General features: G+C 40.7%; 1 protein-coding gene across 1 annotated transcript in view; it reads left to right on the top strand.

Annotated features, from left to right (window-relative positions):
• The window catches only part of LOC108250365 (zinc finger SWIM domain-containing protein 6), a 52,431-nt gene extending 38,980 nt beyond the window's left edge, over positions 1-13,451 (top strand). The window contains exons 8-15 of the mRNA XM_037979453.1: positions 49-195; positions 579-720; positions 1,619-1,914; positions 3,889-4,024; positions 5,308-5,465; positions 5,722-5,885; positions 5,964-6,045; positions 9,334-13,451. Coding sequence (XP_037835381.1) covers positions 49-195; positions 579-720; positions 1,619-1,914; positions 3,889-4,024; positions 5,308-5,465; positions 5,722-5,885; positions 5,964-6,045; positions 9,334-10,196 — 1,988 coding nt within the window. The 3' untranslated portion in view covers positions 10,197-13,451. The remainder of the gene's footprint in view (positions 1-48; positions 196-578; positions 721-1,618; positions 1,915-3,888; positions 4,025-5,307; positions 5,466-5,721; positions 5,886-5,963; positions 6,046-9,333) is intronic.
• The last annotated feature ends 6,232 nt before the right edge of the window (positions 13,452-19,683 follow it).

Below are 19,683 nucleotides of genomic sequence, written 5' to 3'. Positions count from 1 at the left end.
GGGGAAAAATCAACAAAGATGTTTTGTTTTTTTACTTTGCCTCCATAGAACACACCCCTACAGCATGTGCCCGAGTGGATGCCCTTCGATCACATGGTTACCCCAAGGAAGCTCTGAGGCTGGCCGTCGCCATTGTCAACACACTGCGACAGCAACAGCAGAAACAGCTGGAGCTCTTCCACGCTCATCAAAAAGGTCAGTTTTATCTCAGATCAGTTGTATTTGTGTCCTTAACCCTTTGTTTGCTGCTGTTCTAACACACAGTTTGCTTTCCTTTATTTATACAGGAAAACTCATTGTCTCATTTACAAGAGAGTGTGTGTGTATGTGTGTATATATCTATATAGATATAGATATAGATATAGATATAGATATAGATATATACACACAACAGTTAGCAAAACAATACCTAACAGCTAAATTTAGAAAAACTGTAACTTAAAGCAAAAGGTAGCATAAAAGAACAATGCTTTTGAAGGAATTGAAAAGATCTTAATGCATTTGAATTGGAAAAATTTCTGTAAAAAAAGTGCACTGCATTAATACCACTGTTTGTGTTTTTGTTTGTGATACTGCAGAGCTGCTCCAAAAGGGAAACACATCTGTCACCAACCTGGAGGGCTGGGTGGGGCACCCCCTGGACCCCATCAGCACTTTGTTCAACACACTCATGGAGACAGGGAGGGTCAGAGAGGATGGAGCTACGTTTGACTTCTCAGGTAGATCACCACTCCAAGACAAACAACAACCCTTTTACTTTCTCTGAAAGGATTTGTTTTGCAGAAAAGTGGCACTAGTTAATAGCTGTTTAGCTTGGAGATACTTTAAATTACTTTATGCACAATTCAATCATTTAGTTTCAGCTGTGATTTACAACTTTTGAAATGATCAGACATATAAGTAGTTGTGTCTGGTTGGTCATCTACAAATGTGGATAACGTTGCATTGTGGGAAAGTTTTATAAAATTTTAGAAAATGGCTCTTAACTAACTTAATTAATACCAGGAGCTCACAACTGCAAAACTTACCTGTATGAACTTAGCACAAAAATTATTTCTTTGTTTCAACTTTGCTGTAAAATGTTTCATGAGATCCTTTTGCTAACACACAGACACAGTTGTTTAGCTTCACCTTTTGGCTATGGAAGATAATCAGTAAAAACTCAGGCAGACATGAGAATCTGGCAGAGAATCAAGAAAACCTTGAGGTATTTATTAAACATTAATAAGAAGTAGGTGTGGTAATAAACTAACTGTGTAGACAGCACAAAGCAGGACTGACAAAAGTCAGAAACAGTAAGTAAATCTTCTTGCTGCTGGTCAGAAGTTTCTTCATATTATGGTACTGTCCCTGAAGTGCTTCAGCTTGGGAATGGGACTTGTGTTTGCATTTCTGACAAGCATTTCATCTTTTGACAGACAACGACACCACAATTTAAAGCTCATATATTTCAGTATATTATTTTATGACATGTTTAAAACACAATTTTACTTTTTTTATAATCGGTTTTACTCAGTATTAACTGTGAAAAATGAGATACTGGATCAATTAGAAAATAATCCTACATCATAATAAAAAGTGCAATCACAAAGTCATCCTCCCCAATCTCTCCTGTCTTCTCCTCAGGCTCCTCAGGCTCCTCAGGCTCCTCAGGCTCGCTGGGTTCAGGCAAAAGAACGGAGAGCCCAGTTTTCCCGGCCCAGTATTTCCTGGAGGAAGGCGAGTCTTTCGTGTCGCTGGCTGTGGAGATAGCTCTGATTGGTTTGGGGCAACAGAGGGTGATGCCAGACGGTCTTTACACCCAGGAAAAGGTGTGTCGCAATGAAGAACAGCTATTGGCCAAGCTACAGGAAGTCAATATAGACGACACATTGGTGAAAATCCACCGAAAGCAAGCTATGTTACTGCTAGAGGGTGAGTACAACTCAACAGTTGTTGCATCTGCTGAGCAAAGTTTAAAGATTTGATTGTTTGACGTGAATACAAGCTCCGCATCCATGCTGTTGTTTTCATGTTTACAGACTCTTCCATACGTGTTTGCAATCAAAGTACTTTACTTTGTGCTGTTTTATGCAACAAAATGTTTTGCTCCATTGGGAATTTTGTGCTATGTCTCTTTTTTACTTTTGTATTCATGAAAATTTTTAACTTTGTTTAAATTCAAATTCTCCACAGAAATATATGGATTTCTTTAGTTCCTTCACTTTGAAATGTCAATTTATGTAATTGTTCCAAAAGGTGAACATCATGAACATTTTTCCCATTAAGAATAATGTAAATGTAATTAACTCAATTAATTAGCTTGTGACCAGCTACCATTTTGCTACCTTTAAATTTATTTACCTCTCTGCTACTTATAGGTGTTAGTTTGTGTTTTGTTTTAGTCTCTGCTTTACTTCTTTTAGCTTTAACAACTACAGCTGGATTTATACTCCATAAGAAGTAAAGAATGTGAGAACCATAACATCCCAACAAACTGACGTAAACATCATTTGTACAATTTCAACATGAAAGACTCATTGCAAAGTGCTTTTATTTATTTTTTTTACTTTTACAGATAATTTAGTTTTCTTCAGTCTCTTAAAGCAACAGTTTCCAGTCATTCTGACAGATGGGGTTTATATTAATATTCCTCAAAGCGTAAACCTGTCCAAACTCCCAGTTTCTCATATATTCATATCAAATCATCATTACAGTTTATACCAGCACGCTTAGTACTCTGCACCAATAAGCAATTCAGTTTTCATTTTCTACAAGTTTAGGAATGGTCTGTATCAGGAATAACTTGATTGGCTTCTCAGCAGCAGGAGTTCAGTTTCATATTCCATCATTAGTTGAGTTGATGTGGATCTAAAACAACATTGTGTTGAAGTAAACCCTGAACTGTCCACAGTGTCATAAACAATCAGTTTTTTTTTCTTCTTCATTGGGCTCAGTCGTTGTGATGTGTGGTGGTGATACAGGACAGTTCAGACAGCGTTAATCTTGGTTAAAGCAGACTAGTGTTTAGCTGTTACTTGGTTGGACATTGTGAGATAGTTTCAGGTCTGACTCTTACATGTTCTAAATAATCACATTTATTCACAATTATTTTCCCCATGAAAATACATTAACATCTCTAATTCCTTCAAAAACATTGATCCATTTGAATTCTACTTCAGCAGAAGTTGAAATTCAATTGTTAAAGGTAAAACAAGCAACAAATTGACTATGCGCAGAATAGTTGCAAAAGGCTAAAACCAGCCGAACAGTAGCTACAAAAGCTACAATAATCACAACGTTAGCTAAATGCTGAAGTAAGCAAAACAGTCTCTGAAAGCTAAAGTTAGTACAATTGTAGCTGAAGGCTAAAATGATCAAAATGGTATCAAAGATTTAAAATTAGATGACACTATTTGTGAGAAATGAGGACCTCAAAAATGTGAAAAAAGTAAATGAAAAAAACTGGTAATTTTCAGATATTTGAAACATTTTCAAGTCAACTAATAGTTTTTACTGAACTGAGTCAGTGTATGAGAAAATAATAGCAATTAACTAACGTAACTAACTGTGTTTTATAAATTTGCGCACTGCTGCCACAGTAAAGGTAAAAAGAAAACAGGAAACAATATCTGAAAACATTATTAAACCCATTTATGATTCTTGTCATTTGTTTTTGTGGTGCATGCGAGTTTCAGGCTTGTTTCTGGACGTGCTCTGACCCAGCGAACAGTAATATCCCCTGTGACCCACAGCCGAGTCGTTCTGCGTGGTCCTCTCTGGGTTTTATCAGACTTGTTGACGTGTCAGGATGGAAAACGATGCTGCTGCATGTGAGATGTCATGCTGCGCCTGGCTGCAGGGATCTGCTCAGACTAAACTGCTGCTTTGGTGTGTTGTGTCCTTCAGCTGGTCCTTACAGTGGTCTCGGGGAAATCCTCCACAGAGAAAGTGTCCCCATGCACACGTTTGCCAAGTATCTCTTCACCTCCCTTCTACCTCACGATGCTGAGCTGGCGTACAGAGCTGCACTGAGGGCCATGAGGTGAGCCACACACCTTTACACCTTTTATCACTTCATGTGTTCTCTGCTTCCACAGAGCTTTACAAACACCTGCAGCTGGGATCAGAGTTTTAGTTCAAGTCGTCATTGTGTCATATAAATGTTGTCTTTTTTTGATGATTTATATGAACCGTTCCTTTTCCAAGGTGGATTGATTATATAACACAGGTTCAATAAATGCAAAACAAACAAAAAAAATGGGTGAACAAAGTTGTGCAGAATCAATAGCAGTAATAAAAAATGTGGGTAACTCTTTACAGGTCAGATTCCATAAAAAAAGACAGCAAATTATTATTGTTGTATTTAACAGGGAAGTTGACAAATCCTACTTTTCTATACGTGGCCTGCTACCTTAGATCATCCCCATTACTTAAAGTGGTTTGTTTGTTTGTTGGATTTTTGTCTCTGCTATTGGAAGGCTTATCTTTATTTTTATATAAAAAAAGCAACATTGGTATTTGTTTTAGTTTTTCTTGTTGTACCAAACCCATACCAAACCCTGACTGAGGTGTACTGTTAGATATTCTTTTCAGCAAGTGCTGCTGGTGTGATTGTATTATTGTCTGATCTGAAGCCTGACTGGAAATCAGTAAATATGTTCATATCTCAGAGAAGCTGTTTCAACTGATCATTTTTAAGGGATTCAAATACTGATACTTCTGATGGTTTGGAGATCAAATGGCAATAATTTAAAACTGAGGGGAATCCCACTACATTGAGTTCCACTGTAGTCTGAATGCAGGCCTGAGCAGGAGAACGTCACTGTGCATTTACACCGTATGACAGACTGAAGAAGTCTTCACAGGCTTGTCCAGCTGTAACTCGATCCTCCCTGCCTCCTATATGCCTCCTCGGATCTGACACTCAGATGGATGCAGGTTTAGAGACTATGTGGGACATTGTTAGATGATAAAACCTCTTTTGCTGCAATATTCACTAAATTATTGAAAGCTGCAAAAACGTGTGAATAATAAATACAAGTTCTTGGTTCAGAAAATTTTAGTTCCTCTGGCAGAAATGAATCTCTGTGATGTTTTGTTTTCTGAAATTCAAGCAGGATTGTTAAAGAACAGCAGCTGTAAGCAGGAGTAGGTTGTGCTGTGGTTCAGTGGTTTCTAAACCTCTCCTTTTATTGGTCTCAAGTCCCAGTCTGAGCAAAGGAAAATCATGAATTGCTCCTTTAAGGGGAACGTTACACTGATTCCATCTTTACCTCCAGGAGAATGTCCTCTGATCTGAGAGCTTGTGTTTCCTCTTGTTTTCAGGTTGCCAGTCCTCGAGTCCTCGGCCGCCTCCTCTGACCTGTCTCGGTCTCAGCACATTGTGTCGGCGGTGCCCAGCCGCTACCCTCGCTGGTTCACTCTGAGCCACATAGAGAGTCAGCAGTGTGAACTGGCCTCCACTATGCTCACTGCTGCTAAAGGTATACACCAAAACAGCAACCATTCCAACAGCAGAAACATTTAACAGCTTACTCATAAATTTATGATTGGTAAAGAGACAGAATGGTTCAGTTTGGAGGCACGGAGAAAAACTTCCAAGACAATAATAAAGCTTGCAATTACTTATTGTGTGGATGCTGAATCATCATTCACATGATATCTGTTTCTGTAAAACTATCTAAAAAGCTTTTCTGTGTCCATAGTCTTTAAGAATCCTGTGTGTTTCTGCCTGATCAGGTGATGCCTGTAAGCTTCAAATGGTGTTAGAATCCATCCAGAAGAACATCCACTCGTCCTCTCACATCTTCAAACTGGCTCAGGATGCTTTCAAAATCGCCACGCTCATGGACAACCTACCAGATATCACCCTGCTCAAAGTGTCTCTGGAGTTGGGTCTCCAGGTAAACAACACAAACAAACAAACAAACAAACAAACACCTTGGACATCACACAGACTGTTAACCTCCTGTTGGTTGCAGGTGATGAGAATGACGCTCTCCACGCTGAACTGGCGGAGGAGAGAGATGGTCCGCTGGCTCGTCACCTGTGCAAGTGAAGTTGGTGAGTTTGGTTTTCTCATCAAGGAGAATCCAGGAAGTTGTGATGTTTAGATTGCAACTACTGATGCAAATTCAGGCAATCCATATAAATGTTGTTTAGACATTCATTTGATTAGCATCACCCAGTTGCTACATTCAGCAAGGATGAACCCAGTTTTTCATTCACAACCTTTTTATTTTGGCTGTTTTTGTTTAATAAATATTGACGTGGAATCTGTTCTGTGTTTTAGAGCAGTTGAAACTAGATTTTAAATATTTTAAAACCTGGAAAGACCAGATCATTTGGATGGCAGTGATGTGGGTGTGTGTGTGTTCATTAGTCTGTCTGTTAGCAAGATACATCATGAACCAATGGATGGCATTTAATGAATCTCTTATAATTGGGTGTACATCTACAGCTTATTAACTTTTCTATTCAGTTTATATAGAATAGAACAGAAACAACTTTATTATCTGTCCCAACTGGTGACTGAAATTCTTCTTTGACAAGAGCTCCATCAACAGGCATTGCCACATAATTACACAAACACCTAAATACAGATTTAGAAAAAAAAAGAAAAGCAGTTCTCATTTTAAGAAGTTTAAAGTGGACATTGCAAACAGTATGAATGATTTCTTGTAAATGTTTTTCTGGGTCAGTGGAACCTATAGCTTCGCTGAAATAAGTGATGAAGGGGATTAGATGGATTCTTTGTGGGTAGACTTCCTGATCACAGAGCTCTTAAACAGTTCAAAAAGAGGTGTTTGTTGAATAGTTTAGTTTTATGTTTGACCGTGAGGAAGTTATATCAGGATGAAATGTTGAAAGTGAGGATGGATTCTAATAATAATTTATATTCCTAACATTAAAAAATCTTAGTTTTCTTAGCAGGTGGAGACATTGTTGTCTCTTTCTAAAGATGGAGTCTGTGTTTTGCATGAAAAACCAAGTTTGTGTCGACTTCAGTCCTAAGGTTATTAAAAGACTCCGCCTGCTCCACCTGCTGGCCCTGGAGTGATGACCTATCATCTGTGGCTCTGTTTCTACCCCAACAGCACAACTCATTGGTTTTTAATGGCTTCCTTCACCCTCCTTCTCAAAGGATCTGTCTTCTTTGTTCAAAATTTGAACATTTTGGTCCTCAAAGAGTGTCCCTAATCCTTGAGGTGTATGTGCTCAGCTGAGTCTTGTCCTGAAGAGCTGACTCTCCTGTGTTGAACCATTCATCTGTAGAGAGACTCTTTAGTTCCTCTAATCTAAACATTTCTTGCTGCACTGAGCTGCAGACACCACACTGCTCACTTTACATTTGGGTATTTTATCCTTAGGATGGACCAGCCTCTGTCTGAGAGTCCTGTTAGGTTTGAAATGCACTGGGATGTTGTGCTCAGACAAAATTCTTAGTTTCTCAGATACTCGACTATCATAAGGGATGGCAATGTCTTTGCGTTTCCTCTTCTCTTTGTTCTGTCATGATTTTTAGATTTCCTCGATGACTTGACAAAAGCCCACTTAGGATATCCATATATTTGGAGAACTTTTTCGATGTGTTTCTTTTACTTTTCCTTCTCTTGGACTGTTTCTAGAAGCAGTAGATACCCAAATGGAAGTACAAAAACATGCAAAAAGTACATTTTGCATAATGGGTCCCCATTAATATATCTGGGCAACATACAAATGAGGCCATCTCACACAGCCGGCATGACACAGCTCAGAGACAACTGCGAAGTACCCAACCTGGCAGCCAGCTCCCTTTGAAAGGCTGTGTTTGCAAGGAACCCTAACATGTTGGATGGCACCTGCAATGCACAGCTCCTCCTAGTTTCCCTCAGTAACGCTATGGCCAGTTCAGCACAGAGTTTCAAAATAATTGCCCCGGGCAATTCAAATTGGCTAATAGGCCAGGCTTCATTGTGTGCCAGCAGGCTGGTGTGATCCCTGAAAACATACTTCCTCCAAATTCTTCCGTTGGCAATGTCCTTCAGCAGCACCAAAGCTGCCTTTGTTCTACAATAATGTGTGACTTTACGCAGCTGTTTATGGCACTGTGTGATTGTTTACCCCTTGTTGACCTTGTTCCGAAGTAAGATGCTGATCTGACACAGTATTCTCAGTGAGAATGGAAGTGCCTCTTAGACAATTCACATGCATTTTATGTGCTTAAACTGTCTGTGTGCCTCACAATCCTGCTGTCACTGATGCATGTTTACATCTGCAGGAGACAAAAACAGGAAACTTCACAGTTTACATTGTTTTTATCATATTGCTGGCTGAAAGAATTTAGATGGGGGTAAGCACATTCTCATGGCAGGTCAAACATTTGCATATATTTACACACTTTCACGCAATGTTCATTTTCATACATGCCAACGTGTGCGTGGAACATGGCATATGCAACCTTTCTGTGTGTATGCACTGTTCATCCATGAGGCCTTTATTACTTTAAAGATATGGTTTTGAAAATGTTCCATTTAAAGAACCAGATACAATCAGATCCCTCTGATACTGCAGAAGTAAAAAAAATACATCAGTCATGTTTTGGTTGTGTTTCCAATAGAATACCTTCTTACTTGATGGATTCTAACATCAATCAAAAATAGTCCAAAATATTGAATGATCACTAAAAGATAAGCAAAAGTTAAAAAAAAAACAACTTACACATAAAACAAAATACTTCGATTCACACAATTACATTTCAAGTATTATAGAAGTTCAGAGTTCTTGCGGCCCTGGGGTGTTTCTGTCTTTGTATTACTGTTGAAGCATGTGAACGATCGCTTGGAGGCAGAAGGTTGAATAGACCCCGTCCAGGATGGGAGGGGTCAGGGGCAATTTTCCTAGCCCTGCTGAGATACAAGAAGTTGGTGATGCCATCTAAATCTAATCAAAAGTCCTGCAAAGATTAAGTAAATCAGGCAGTTGACATTCAGTATCAGTGTTCATAATCCATGTAAATCCGTGTATCATTCGTTCTTTCCATTTTCAATTGACTATCAAAAATCAAATAATGTAAAACGGACTGGTTGTTTTGTTTTTTGTTTTTTATTATGACACCAAAAATAATTTTAAAAAAGCCTTCTTTTTCATATTTCACTTTTAGGCTAAGATTGAAAACACGGGCAGCAGGACAGAATTTGATTTTAATATTTAATTGGTTGAGTTTAGGTGACCCGGAAGTTTGGTCTTCCTTTGTTTTTTTTCCAGCAGCTGCATAGTGGTAACTCCTTTAGTGGCACTTCTCTTAAAATAAATAAATAAATAAATTGGAGCGCTCAAATGACCATTTCTTTTCCTCTCTGTGTGCTGTAGGTGTGTTTGCGTTGGACAGCATCATGCAGAACTGGTACAGTCTCTTTACCCCCACTGAAGCGACCAGCGTTGTGGCCAGCACCGTCATGTCTAACAGCACCATCGTTTGCCTGCATCTAGACTGTCATCAGCAGGAGAAGCTGGCCAACTCCGCCCGCACCCTGGCCCTGCAATGTGCCATGAAGGACCCCCAAAACTGTGCCCTTTCTGCGTTGACGCTTTGTGAGAAGGACCACATTGCCTTTGAGACAGCCTATCAGATCGTACTGGATGCAGCCGCGACAGGAATGACCTACACACAGCTGTTTACGATCGCACGCTACATGGAGCATCGCGGCTATCCCATGAGGGCGTACAAACTGGCGACTTTAGCCATGGCACACCTGAACCTCAGCTACAACCAGGACACACACCCAGCCATCAATGATGTTCTCTGGGCGTGCACGCTCAGCCACTCTCTGGGTAAAAACGAGCTGGCAGCCATCATTCCCCTGGTGGTAAAGAGTGTGAAATGTGCCACGGTTCTGTCGGACATTTTGCGCCGGTGCACGCTGACAACACCGGGTATGGTGGCGCTGCACGGTCGCAGAAACTCTGGGAAGTTGATGTCTCTGGACAAAGCTCCTCTCAGACAGCTACTGGAAGCCACAATTGGGGCTTTCATCAACACGACCCACTCCCGGCTGACGCACATCAGTCCGCGCCACTACAGCGAGTTCATCGAGTTCCTCAGCAAAGCCAGAGAGACGTTTCTGATGGCTCACGATGGACACATGCAGTTCACACAGTTCATAGATAACCTTAAACAGATATACAAGGGCAAAAAGAAGCTCATGATGCTCGTCCGAGAGAGGTTTGGTTGAAAAGGGATCGAAAGACCAAATAAATATTACTTGACTCCTTTTTTATCCTCTCTAACTTGAAGTAAAAATCCATGAACTTTGACAGTCACTTAGCCTGTGATGGGAAAATGTATTTAGTATGAGGACAGAGATTCAGGGGGTTTAGAGGCCCAAAGAAAATATGAAACACATTGTAGAGGAAGATTTCCTTTAAACTTGATCATTTTTAACCGAAACAACAGTAAATACTCAAACTGACTCCAGGGGGCAGATGCATCTTACCATGTGTACACTGAAAATAAAAACAAGCCCATTTTAGTTTTTTACAAGATGTAAAATATTTTGAATAGACCCACTTCTGTTTCTGTTCATCTTTGTCAGCCGGAGTGGGATTAAAAATTGATTGGCTGGAATATTGTCACTGTTATTTTATTTAATATACAAATCAAATTCTTGATGCTAAAATTCAGTGGTTTTAATAAATAAAATAATGTGCTCACAACGATTTATCTGCACCTAGTATTATCACTTCATGGGTTATTGTGGAGGCAAAGTGCAAACACATCAAATGAGGGAAAAATGAGCATAAATTAGCCCAGTGAAGAGAAGAAGTTTAGTTTTAACGACAGTGAAAAGAAAGTTACAGCTACAGGATTTCAGGATGCTCCAGCACTTTACCTTTTTAAGGGCATTCTGTATTTAAAGTTAGATATTGGGATGACATCTTGAGCTGGATGTCACTGCCCACTGTCGGCCAGAACTCATTGATTAGTAAATCTATCCGTTTTCTGTCCTTCTGAAGATGGGTCCACCAATCCAACGCAACATCACAGAGACTAGCAAATATGCACACAAACACACACACTTACATCCAGGGACAATTTAGAGTTGGCAGTGAACCTAAAAGTTGTATCTCACTGAGCTGCGAATGTTGGAGACTATTTGGTGACTTCAAATTGAGAGAAAATGTGCAAATTTCCAGTTCACCTCATGCATCAAACCCACCTCAGTTTGCTTTGTACCCACCTTTGCAGCTACGCCTATATTTCTGATTTAATCTTCTGGAGTACACTTTAGAAATTCAATTTGGCAGATTTGAACCAGTTTTAATAATTACGTATAGTTTTGTAGTATTTATAGATTGTGGAACGTTCTCTCTTATGCTCAATTAACTGCATTTAAATTAAAACCAAAACTCTTCACTTGACTAACTTCAGCCTTTTTTAACAGACTCAACAGTGCTTTCATGCACAAATAGGAAATAAAAAAAGTCCAGCTATTGAGAAGTAGTTTCAAAAAAACTCAAAACATGTAGCTTTAGCTGAGTGCTCGCTCATTGAATATATAACAATATATAACAATTAAAATCAGTCACTTATTTATCAATCCATTCATTTTCTTAACCCACTTCTTTCCAGGTTGCATCTCCAGCAGTCACTGTGTGAGAGGCAGGATAGAGATAGAGACAAACAAGACAAACAACCATTCAGTCTCACTCTCACCTAGGGACAATTTAGATTTACCAGTTAACCTAACATGCATGCTTTTGGTCTAAGGGAGTAAACCCACACAGGAGGCAACCTTGTGACCCTTTCACTGGGATGCAACAGACATAACCAAACCACAGATTTGTTTAAACATGTTTTGGCCCAGACAAAGGCTCGCTGCCCACTGAAAACCAGTCTGCAACCCTCTGTCAGCAGCCGAACTGTAAAGAGTCACTCATTTAAAATGTTGTGCTGTGCAAAATGCAAAAAATAATACAATGTGAATCTGTTTATTTTAATAACAAATTTATCATTTGAGTTAGATTTCTGACAAAAACAACTAAAACCTCAAACCTCAAACATTTCAGCCACTTAAATGGATTTTTTTTTAGGTTTTGTTCCTTTATGGGACATGAAATGGAGTAATTTTGTTTTCAGTATGTTATTTTTAGACAAAAAATTATCTATAAATTGTATTTTCTCTTTTCAAGCATATCTTGGCTAAATTATTCTATTCTAAACACCACAATATGTGTCTGGTGTTGTTTTCGTACACATAGTGTTTATGCATCTGGTCCCTGATTTTGATGTGTCTAATTTCTGTAAAGTTTTACAGGCAGAAAACTGTTGAATGTTTACCTTTACATGTGTGAAAGCAAGAGTGTTAGGAGTTGTTCAGTGAGTGCGTTCTGTAATGACCAGTGGCAAAATGTCCTTCCGCTTCCCTTAGCTAACACTCAGCCTCAAAGAAAACCAAATGGAGCAACTCCAGGAAGTGACAAGTACCTCTTTTTAAACAATCCCGCTTTACTCGCTTCCCTCTGGACCTCCTGGCTCGTCTGTTGAAGAGAAAAACTCTCAGTTTAAGATCAGAATTCATCTGTTCAGTGTTAGAAACTCATTTTGGTCTGACAGACTGTCACAGTGCCCACTCCTATGGAAACTGTCAGCCAACATTCTCAGGAATTTTTCTAATAAAAGCAGACAAAAAAAGGAAACACAACAGCATTTTATTGTTCTGTCTATATAGAAGTATATGTCTGATTACTAAAAACAAATGTATATGTTGACTAATTTATGAATGAAAATTCTATGTAAGGCACAAAACTTGAAGCTACAGAACTTTCTGTAAAAAAACAAACATCAGTTGGAGAATAAAATGGCGGTCAAAACGTTGCCTGCTGCAGGACAGGAAGTGTTGCTCTGAACACAGAGCTGGATTGAGGATTGTTGAAGTCAAAGAAAGGAATGAGTGTGGATGCCAAGCAGCAGCATTCAGCTGCCAACTGCTGCTGCTCTCTTTGTGTGTCAGAGCCATTTTAACCTCTCAGCTCGACTTTGTGCAGGACAGAAAGTTGGGCCATATAAGATTGTTCTGCTTTCTTTGACTTTCCTTTTCCTCAATTTCTTCAACTGGTTTTTGTCTATCAAGAACAGCCTTCTTTCTTGCCTTGTCTTAATGCTTTAAAATAACCAAATGGGAGTTGAAACTATCAAACTTCTGTTCCAGTCTCTTAGTGTCTTCACTCCGTAGCTGGACCGACTCTGTTTTGTGCTTTAAAAAAGCTCAGCTCCAGTTCCTTGGTGTTGTCTGTTAGTAGCGCCTTTGTTTAGAAAGGAATAATTATTCTTTTTTATTTATTGTTAGATAAATGATTGTAGGATCATGTCAACGTGCTCATGAAGTTCAGATTTGATACACTGATTTATTTATGTAACAAAATCACTGATTTATAAACTTGTTAAAACATCAATCCTTTGTTTTGATTAAATTAGTTTTTTGTAAGGATCAAGTTCTTGTCTTTTTTATAGTTTTTTTTTTTCTGTGTCCATGAAAGGATTACTGAACAGGCCCTTGGACCCCAGGGCCTGGGTCTATTTTTAATTAATAAAGACTTCCTCCAGGGAATAATGAGTCTCAAAGTGTCAGGAAAACAGGCAAAAACCAACTGTACAAAGATTCTACATTGTTACAGTATCTACAAAGGGCATACACGAATCTGCCAAAGTTAATTTGTATTATGTTGAGTTATTAACTACACGTCATTAGTTTTCAAATTAATATAAGGAGGAAATTCTATTTACCAGTGAATTATAAAATTATACTCAAAGATTACAGCATTTTCCTTTAAGACAAGCACTTAAAAATTCCACAATATTTCACACAATTACAATTTATTACCACTCAAAACAACATGGAGTATGAAATTTGGCAAGAAATTATGAATATCGATTATAAGAATGTGATGTAAAATCCAAATTCTTTTGTAGAACTAGAGAAATTTCATTTTCTGTGAAAATGTACTGTGAATGCTATGCTAAATGACTTTACTGAAATTGACTGGAAATGCTGAAACTGAGATGTTAAAGCTGAAAAAAGCAGAACAGTAGCTAAAAACTAAAACTAGCAAAACACGAGCATTAAACTAAAGTGGTGAAAAGCTATCTAAAAGTAACAAAAGACTACCTAAAACCTAAAAGTAGGTAGGTAGGTAGGTAGGTACATTTATTTATATAGCACTTTTAAGCACAAGGCGACTCAAAGTGCTTTACAACACAAGAACAAAATTACAGACAAAGTTACAGAACATGAAACACAATGAAACAATTAAACACAATGAAACACAAAAGCTAAACAAGATAATAATCTAAAACATGAGAATGCTAAGCTAATGATACCGAGCTTTCTAAATGGTACCAGACCCTCTATACGGCCGACATAACAATTACTAACTAAGGTCTAAACATAACTAAACTAAGGTACTAACATTACCAAGGCCCGCTAAACAGCCANTCCAAATAGCCAAATTTGAGGTCCAGGTCCAAACTGTTGTTCCGAAACAAGCAGCTTCTCCAAGATTTTAACCTTTTCCATATTCTGAGTCCAGAAATTGCATTTAGTCCAGAGGCCATGTCTTTGATGATGGAATATCAGCCAGTTCGGAGTAGTTTGCAATTTCGCTCCTGTTTACAGTCTGAGTGCTGGTCGATCCTTGAACCCATCCACGAATTTGTTGATAATCCAGGTAACTGCCTGGTCCAAAGAGCAGAAATCCTGTTATCAAAAACCCAAATATAAAAGGAACCTCCACGTCGGTAGGTACAGTCTTCCACTCCTGCCAGGAATCCACCGTATACCCAGCGAGACATATCCCGAGACTGGACTCTCCTTCACCCAGTCGAGAGAGAAGTTGATCAATGAGAGACCAGCTGATCAGATCTATATTCCTTAAATTTAGGAAAATATGTAAAAAGAGGCTTTGAAAAAAAAGTGGGGGGGCACGAGGAGACAGAGAGAAGAATACGTCCGCCTTCCACCAGGGCAAAAAAAAAAAAAAAAAGTAATATAATGCTAACTGAAAGCTAAAAGTATCAAAAGGCTAGCTAGAAGATAAAAGAAGCAAAATACTAACTAAAAGTAGCAGAACAGTAGGTAAAAGCTAAGGATAGAAAAAAAGGCTTGCTAAAATTACCAAAACAATAGCTTCAATTAGCAGATGGCTACCTAAAAGCTAGAAGTAATAAAATGCTACCTAAAAGCTGAAAGTATCAAAATTCAAAGCATTTCACCCCTTCTAGTATCTGATGGGTTATACAGTATGTCTCGGCAACACTAGTAGCTAGTGGTTAGGTTGTGAGTTCTGTTTGTTTCCTGTTTACAGTGTTCAAGGTTGAAAACTTTAGCATTTTTTCTTTGGGTCCAAAGCAAAAGGGGCTGCCAAGTTGGAGGTTAGAACTTTTTCCTAATTCACCTGAGTTATAAACAGGCCAGACAGACATTGAAATGGTACCCCAATATTATCGAGGCCATAAGCCCCAAATCTGCATTCAACCAGGCTTAAGACACGATCTGCATTGAAATCCTGTGAGAAGACTTGAGTTCTCTGAGAACCTTATTAATGGGTGCAACATTAATGGTTTTCACACCTTATTAGACTTGTTTGACCATATTTAAGTATAGTTTGAGGGAGTGTGTTTTGAAAAACATAAGAATGTCAATGTCCCAGTGATACTGTTTCAGATCTAGATGATAAAGAGCTACATTAATAATGTGGACAATTGCATCTTTCAGAACTACTATCCAGAGCATTTGGGCTCAAAGTTCAAGATACGCTGCGTTGTGGTGCTCGTAGGTCACAGTCGCAACTTTGGCTAAAATATTAACTCATCAGCGACCACCATCTCTGCACAAGTAGTGGTGATGTGGAGGTTAAGTAGTGGGAAAATTTGACTCTTGTTGTTTCTCTGAAACCACTTATACAATTCATGCTGTCATGAAAAAATGGTTTGTTGGGACAAAGATAGTAAATGCCACGTGTGTGCATGCATATAAGTAGGATATCCCTGTTCCAATTTTCAACATTTACCATGTCTGTCAGTCGGTAAATGTTTGCAGGAGCGATGATAGGCAAATTAATGGGGAATGCGATCTTACGGGTTTCAGGGTTGACTTTCAGAAGCACGGAGCGTCCCAGACTGTCTGCCAAATGAGCCTGTATTTGAATCAGAGATTCACTGGTTGTTTTGGCTAAGATGTTCTGGACCATGTCAAGACAGTTGCCTAGTCGTAGAAGTACAAGAGGTTTGGTAGCACTGGCGGTGCTAGGGGGCACTAGGGGGTGCTATAGCTCCCCCTGGAAAATTCATAGCACCCCCGTAGCGCCACCAAGCAAGGGCGTAACCAACACGTGTGGGACATGTCCCCCGCACTTCCTCTATCTGTGCCCTCTATACCCCGCACTTTTTTCAGCAGTTGCAATTGTTTAATCCGTTGTTAACATGTGGGGATGTGTTTTTCCGAGCCGTCTTTAAACGCACCATGAGCGCTGCGTACACATTGTGGGTCGGGAGACTTGCTGCTTACCAGTGTTGTATGGTGAGTCAGAAATATGTTCAGCAAACTAGCCAGAGCCAATAAAAGGCAAAAAACTTTGCAAAGTTTTTTCCAAACAAACCGTGTAAGTTGAGTAATGGTGTTTCATGCTGATAATGTTGGCTAAATGATGATCGATGTCAATAGTTAACAAAGCTATTAATGTTGTTCTTAACCGATGTTACATTCCTTGCTGGTTATTTAATGCTAGCAATATATTCAATCCTCTTTAATTTCTAGTTTCTGTAAAGACTTGACAGAAAATGACATGGAATCCAGATTTTTGCACAGCTTTTGGCTTTTAAAGACTGTGGTCTTAAACTTTTGATCAGCTGAAAAAATCATGTTTGAGTGTAAATGCAGTTTGCAGAAAATTCCCTGCTCAAAAGTTCTTGTCTCTTGCACTGATTTTTTCCTTTAACATTGTGAAGCTCTACTTAGAACCTTCTTGAGATCCAAAAGTGCAAAATGCAAATTCTTGCAATTTTTTGACTGGTCTTAAGATTTTGATCAGGAGTGTATTAGCCTATTACAGATACATATGTATATTTCATTCTGTTCTTCATTTATATATAGTATATATATATATATATATATATATATATATATATATATATTTATGACTGGCCTGATTTTAGGGAAGCTGGGGTGGAGCTCATCTTGCCCCTCTTTTCCCTTAAAAATGAGCATGTGCTGCATTCGCTGTCTGTGCCAGTGTGGTAAGGACTGGACTCTTAGCTGCGAGCAGTTTAGCATTTTCAACTGCTGCTTCCACTTGGCATCCAATGGTTCTATTTCATCCCTACTCACCACCAGAGGCGGTGCTTCAAGCACTGAATGATCATTCTTGCGCATGCGCAGGTCGAGTACTAATAACGACAAAGTCACCTGTGACCTGCCGGTGACCCACGTGACTCTATATAGTCACATGATGACCGGCACTCAATCCCTTTTGTTCTTCTCGCGTGCAGGTGTGTTGTACCTCCGTATTTTCCAATACGTCTCGTTCGTCGCTAGTAGCCTCGTGACCATACGTGGTCGGAGCTGCGGGTGAGTCTCACCCTCCAGGGGCTGCACGAACGAGTTCTGCTTACCGAATCAGTGGCTGTTGCTGCAACAACTGGTAAGTTTTGTGTTTTCTCTCCTACGACAGTAGTTTACTGTTCGCTTTAAGTTAGGACTCACCAGTAACGTTTCTGCTCGTGCTGAGTTCATTTTGGTTTATTTAGTAAATACCTGACTCACCGGTAGGTAGCGTTTTCTGCCCGCGTGGAGTTCATCTTTTTTTGTTAAAGTAAATACCTGACTCACCGGTAGCGTTTCTGCTCACGCTGAGTTTGTCTTTGCCCATCTCTTTTGGCTGTGATCAGCAGTATGATGCTGAGTAATTTATGTTGCACGTCTTGTATGGCTCAGCTCCAGCATGATTTGTGTCCCTCCTGTCTTGGAGCGGAACACCTCAGCGAAGCACTGTCGGACAATGCTTGCTCGAATTGTACAGTCATGCCCCACTCGGTTTGACTGGATTGGTTAGCTGCGCTGGAGCAGCCTACCGATTGGTTAAGTGTGGCGCAGCATAGTCCCTTGCCACCTGCACAGGCAACGTGCCAGAAGCGGCCTGCTGCTGTGGCACCTTCGGTGTCAGCTAAGCGAGCTAAACACACCGACACTAAGAGGTTGTCCACAAAGGTGGATCATCTCACTTCAGAGCTCGCCCACATGAAGGCCCTCCTCCGGTCTTTCCAGGCTGAGGATGGTTGTGGGGCGGCTCCACCCTCTGAGCAGGAGGGAGCATCAGGCAATGATGATGATGTTATTTCGGTGGCAGCCTCTGGTACCCAATTCTGTGAGGACCTTCCGGAGCTGAGCTCCAGGGCCTCTAGGTCGGACTCCAGTGCCTCCCAGGAGGACGTGGGGGAGTCTGTGACAGTCGCAATCCGGACAGCTCTTGCCCGTCTACAGCTGGATGTTCCTCCACCCCAGCCTGCAGCTTCTAGCGCATTCTTTAGACGCGGGAGATCGGAGACTGCTTTTGTTGTTCCGCCTTCGGAGGAATACATACGGGAACTGCATGCCTGTGGGTCGGACACCAAGGGGCGTAGATGACGTCCTTAGGCCGGCGGTCGGTTATTTTACCCCAGCACATCTCGGCAGCTGGTCTGCCCACACCCCGGACTTGTGGGTGCTCTCCACTCTGTCCCGGGGGTACCGCTTTCAGTTCCGCCGCTGGCCACTGGTCCCCAGCCAGTTCAGGATGACTGTCATCCACGACCCAGCAAAGGCACAGGCACTGAACCAGGAAATCTGCACCTTGCTGGCCAAGGGATCGATAGTGCCTGTGGACCCCCTGTTGGACCCAGGGGGCTTTTATTCAAAGTATTTTCTTGTTCCAAAAAAGACTGGTGGTCTACGTACAGTCTTGGACCTGAGGGGTCTAAATGTATACTTGAAGGTCATTCCCTTTCGTATGCTGACCACAAGGGAAGTGTTGCAGGCAATCTCCCAAAAACACTGGTTCACTTCCATAGACCTCAAGGATGCTTATTTTCATGTTTCAATTGCTCCGCCCCATTGGCGGTTTCTTCGCTTTGCTTTCCAAGGGAAGCATTTCCAGTTCAGGGTCCTTCCGTTCGGTCTGTCGCTGTCCCCCAGGGTATTTACCCGATGTGTTGCAGCGGCCCTCTCTCCCCTGCAGGCACAGGGCTTGAGGATCCTCCCATATCTGGACGACTGGCTCATTTGTGCAGCATCACGCAACCAAGCACGTCGAGACACTCAGTTGGTGCTCGACCATGTGGGCTGGGCTTCTGGGTGAATATGGAGAAAAGCAGCCTAACTCCCTCACAGGAGATTATTTTCATGGGCATCGCCATGAATTCTGTCTTGATGACTGCTTGCCCGTCACCCCAGCGGGTCAACAGTATATTGAGTACGCTCCCAGAATTCAGACGCGGCAGCGTGCTGCCTCTTGTACATTATCTTTGCCTCGTGGGCAAGCTCACAGTTGCATCCAGCGTGGTGCCCTTGGGGCTGCTGTCATTGCGGCCACTCCAGATGTGGTTGAACAGCTTAGGTCTGGACCCCACACGGAACTCTCACCGCCTCAGGAGAGTTCAGATCGGGCCTCAGTGTCTCCGGGCTCTGTCCC

Source organism: Kryptolebias marmoratus, linkage group LG14, assembly GCF_001649575.2.
Source record: "Kryptolebias marmoratus isolate JLee-2015 linkage group LG14, ASM164957v2, whole genome shotgun sequence".
In the NCBI taxonomy this organism is placed as follows: Eukaryota; Metazoa; Chordata; class Actinopteri; order Cyprinodontiformes; family Rivulidae; genus Kryptolebias; species Kryptolebias marmoratus.
Note: the sequence above shows the minus strand (reverse complement) of the source record. Positions and strands in the feature narration are given on the sequence as shown.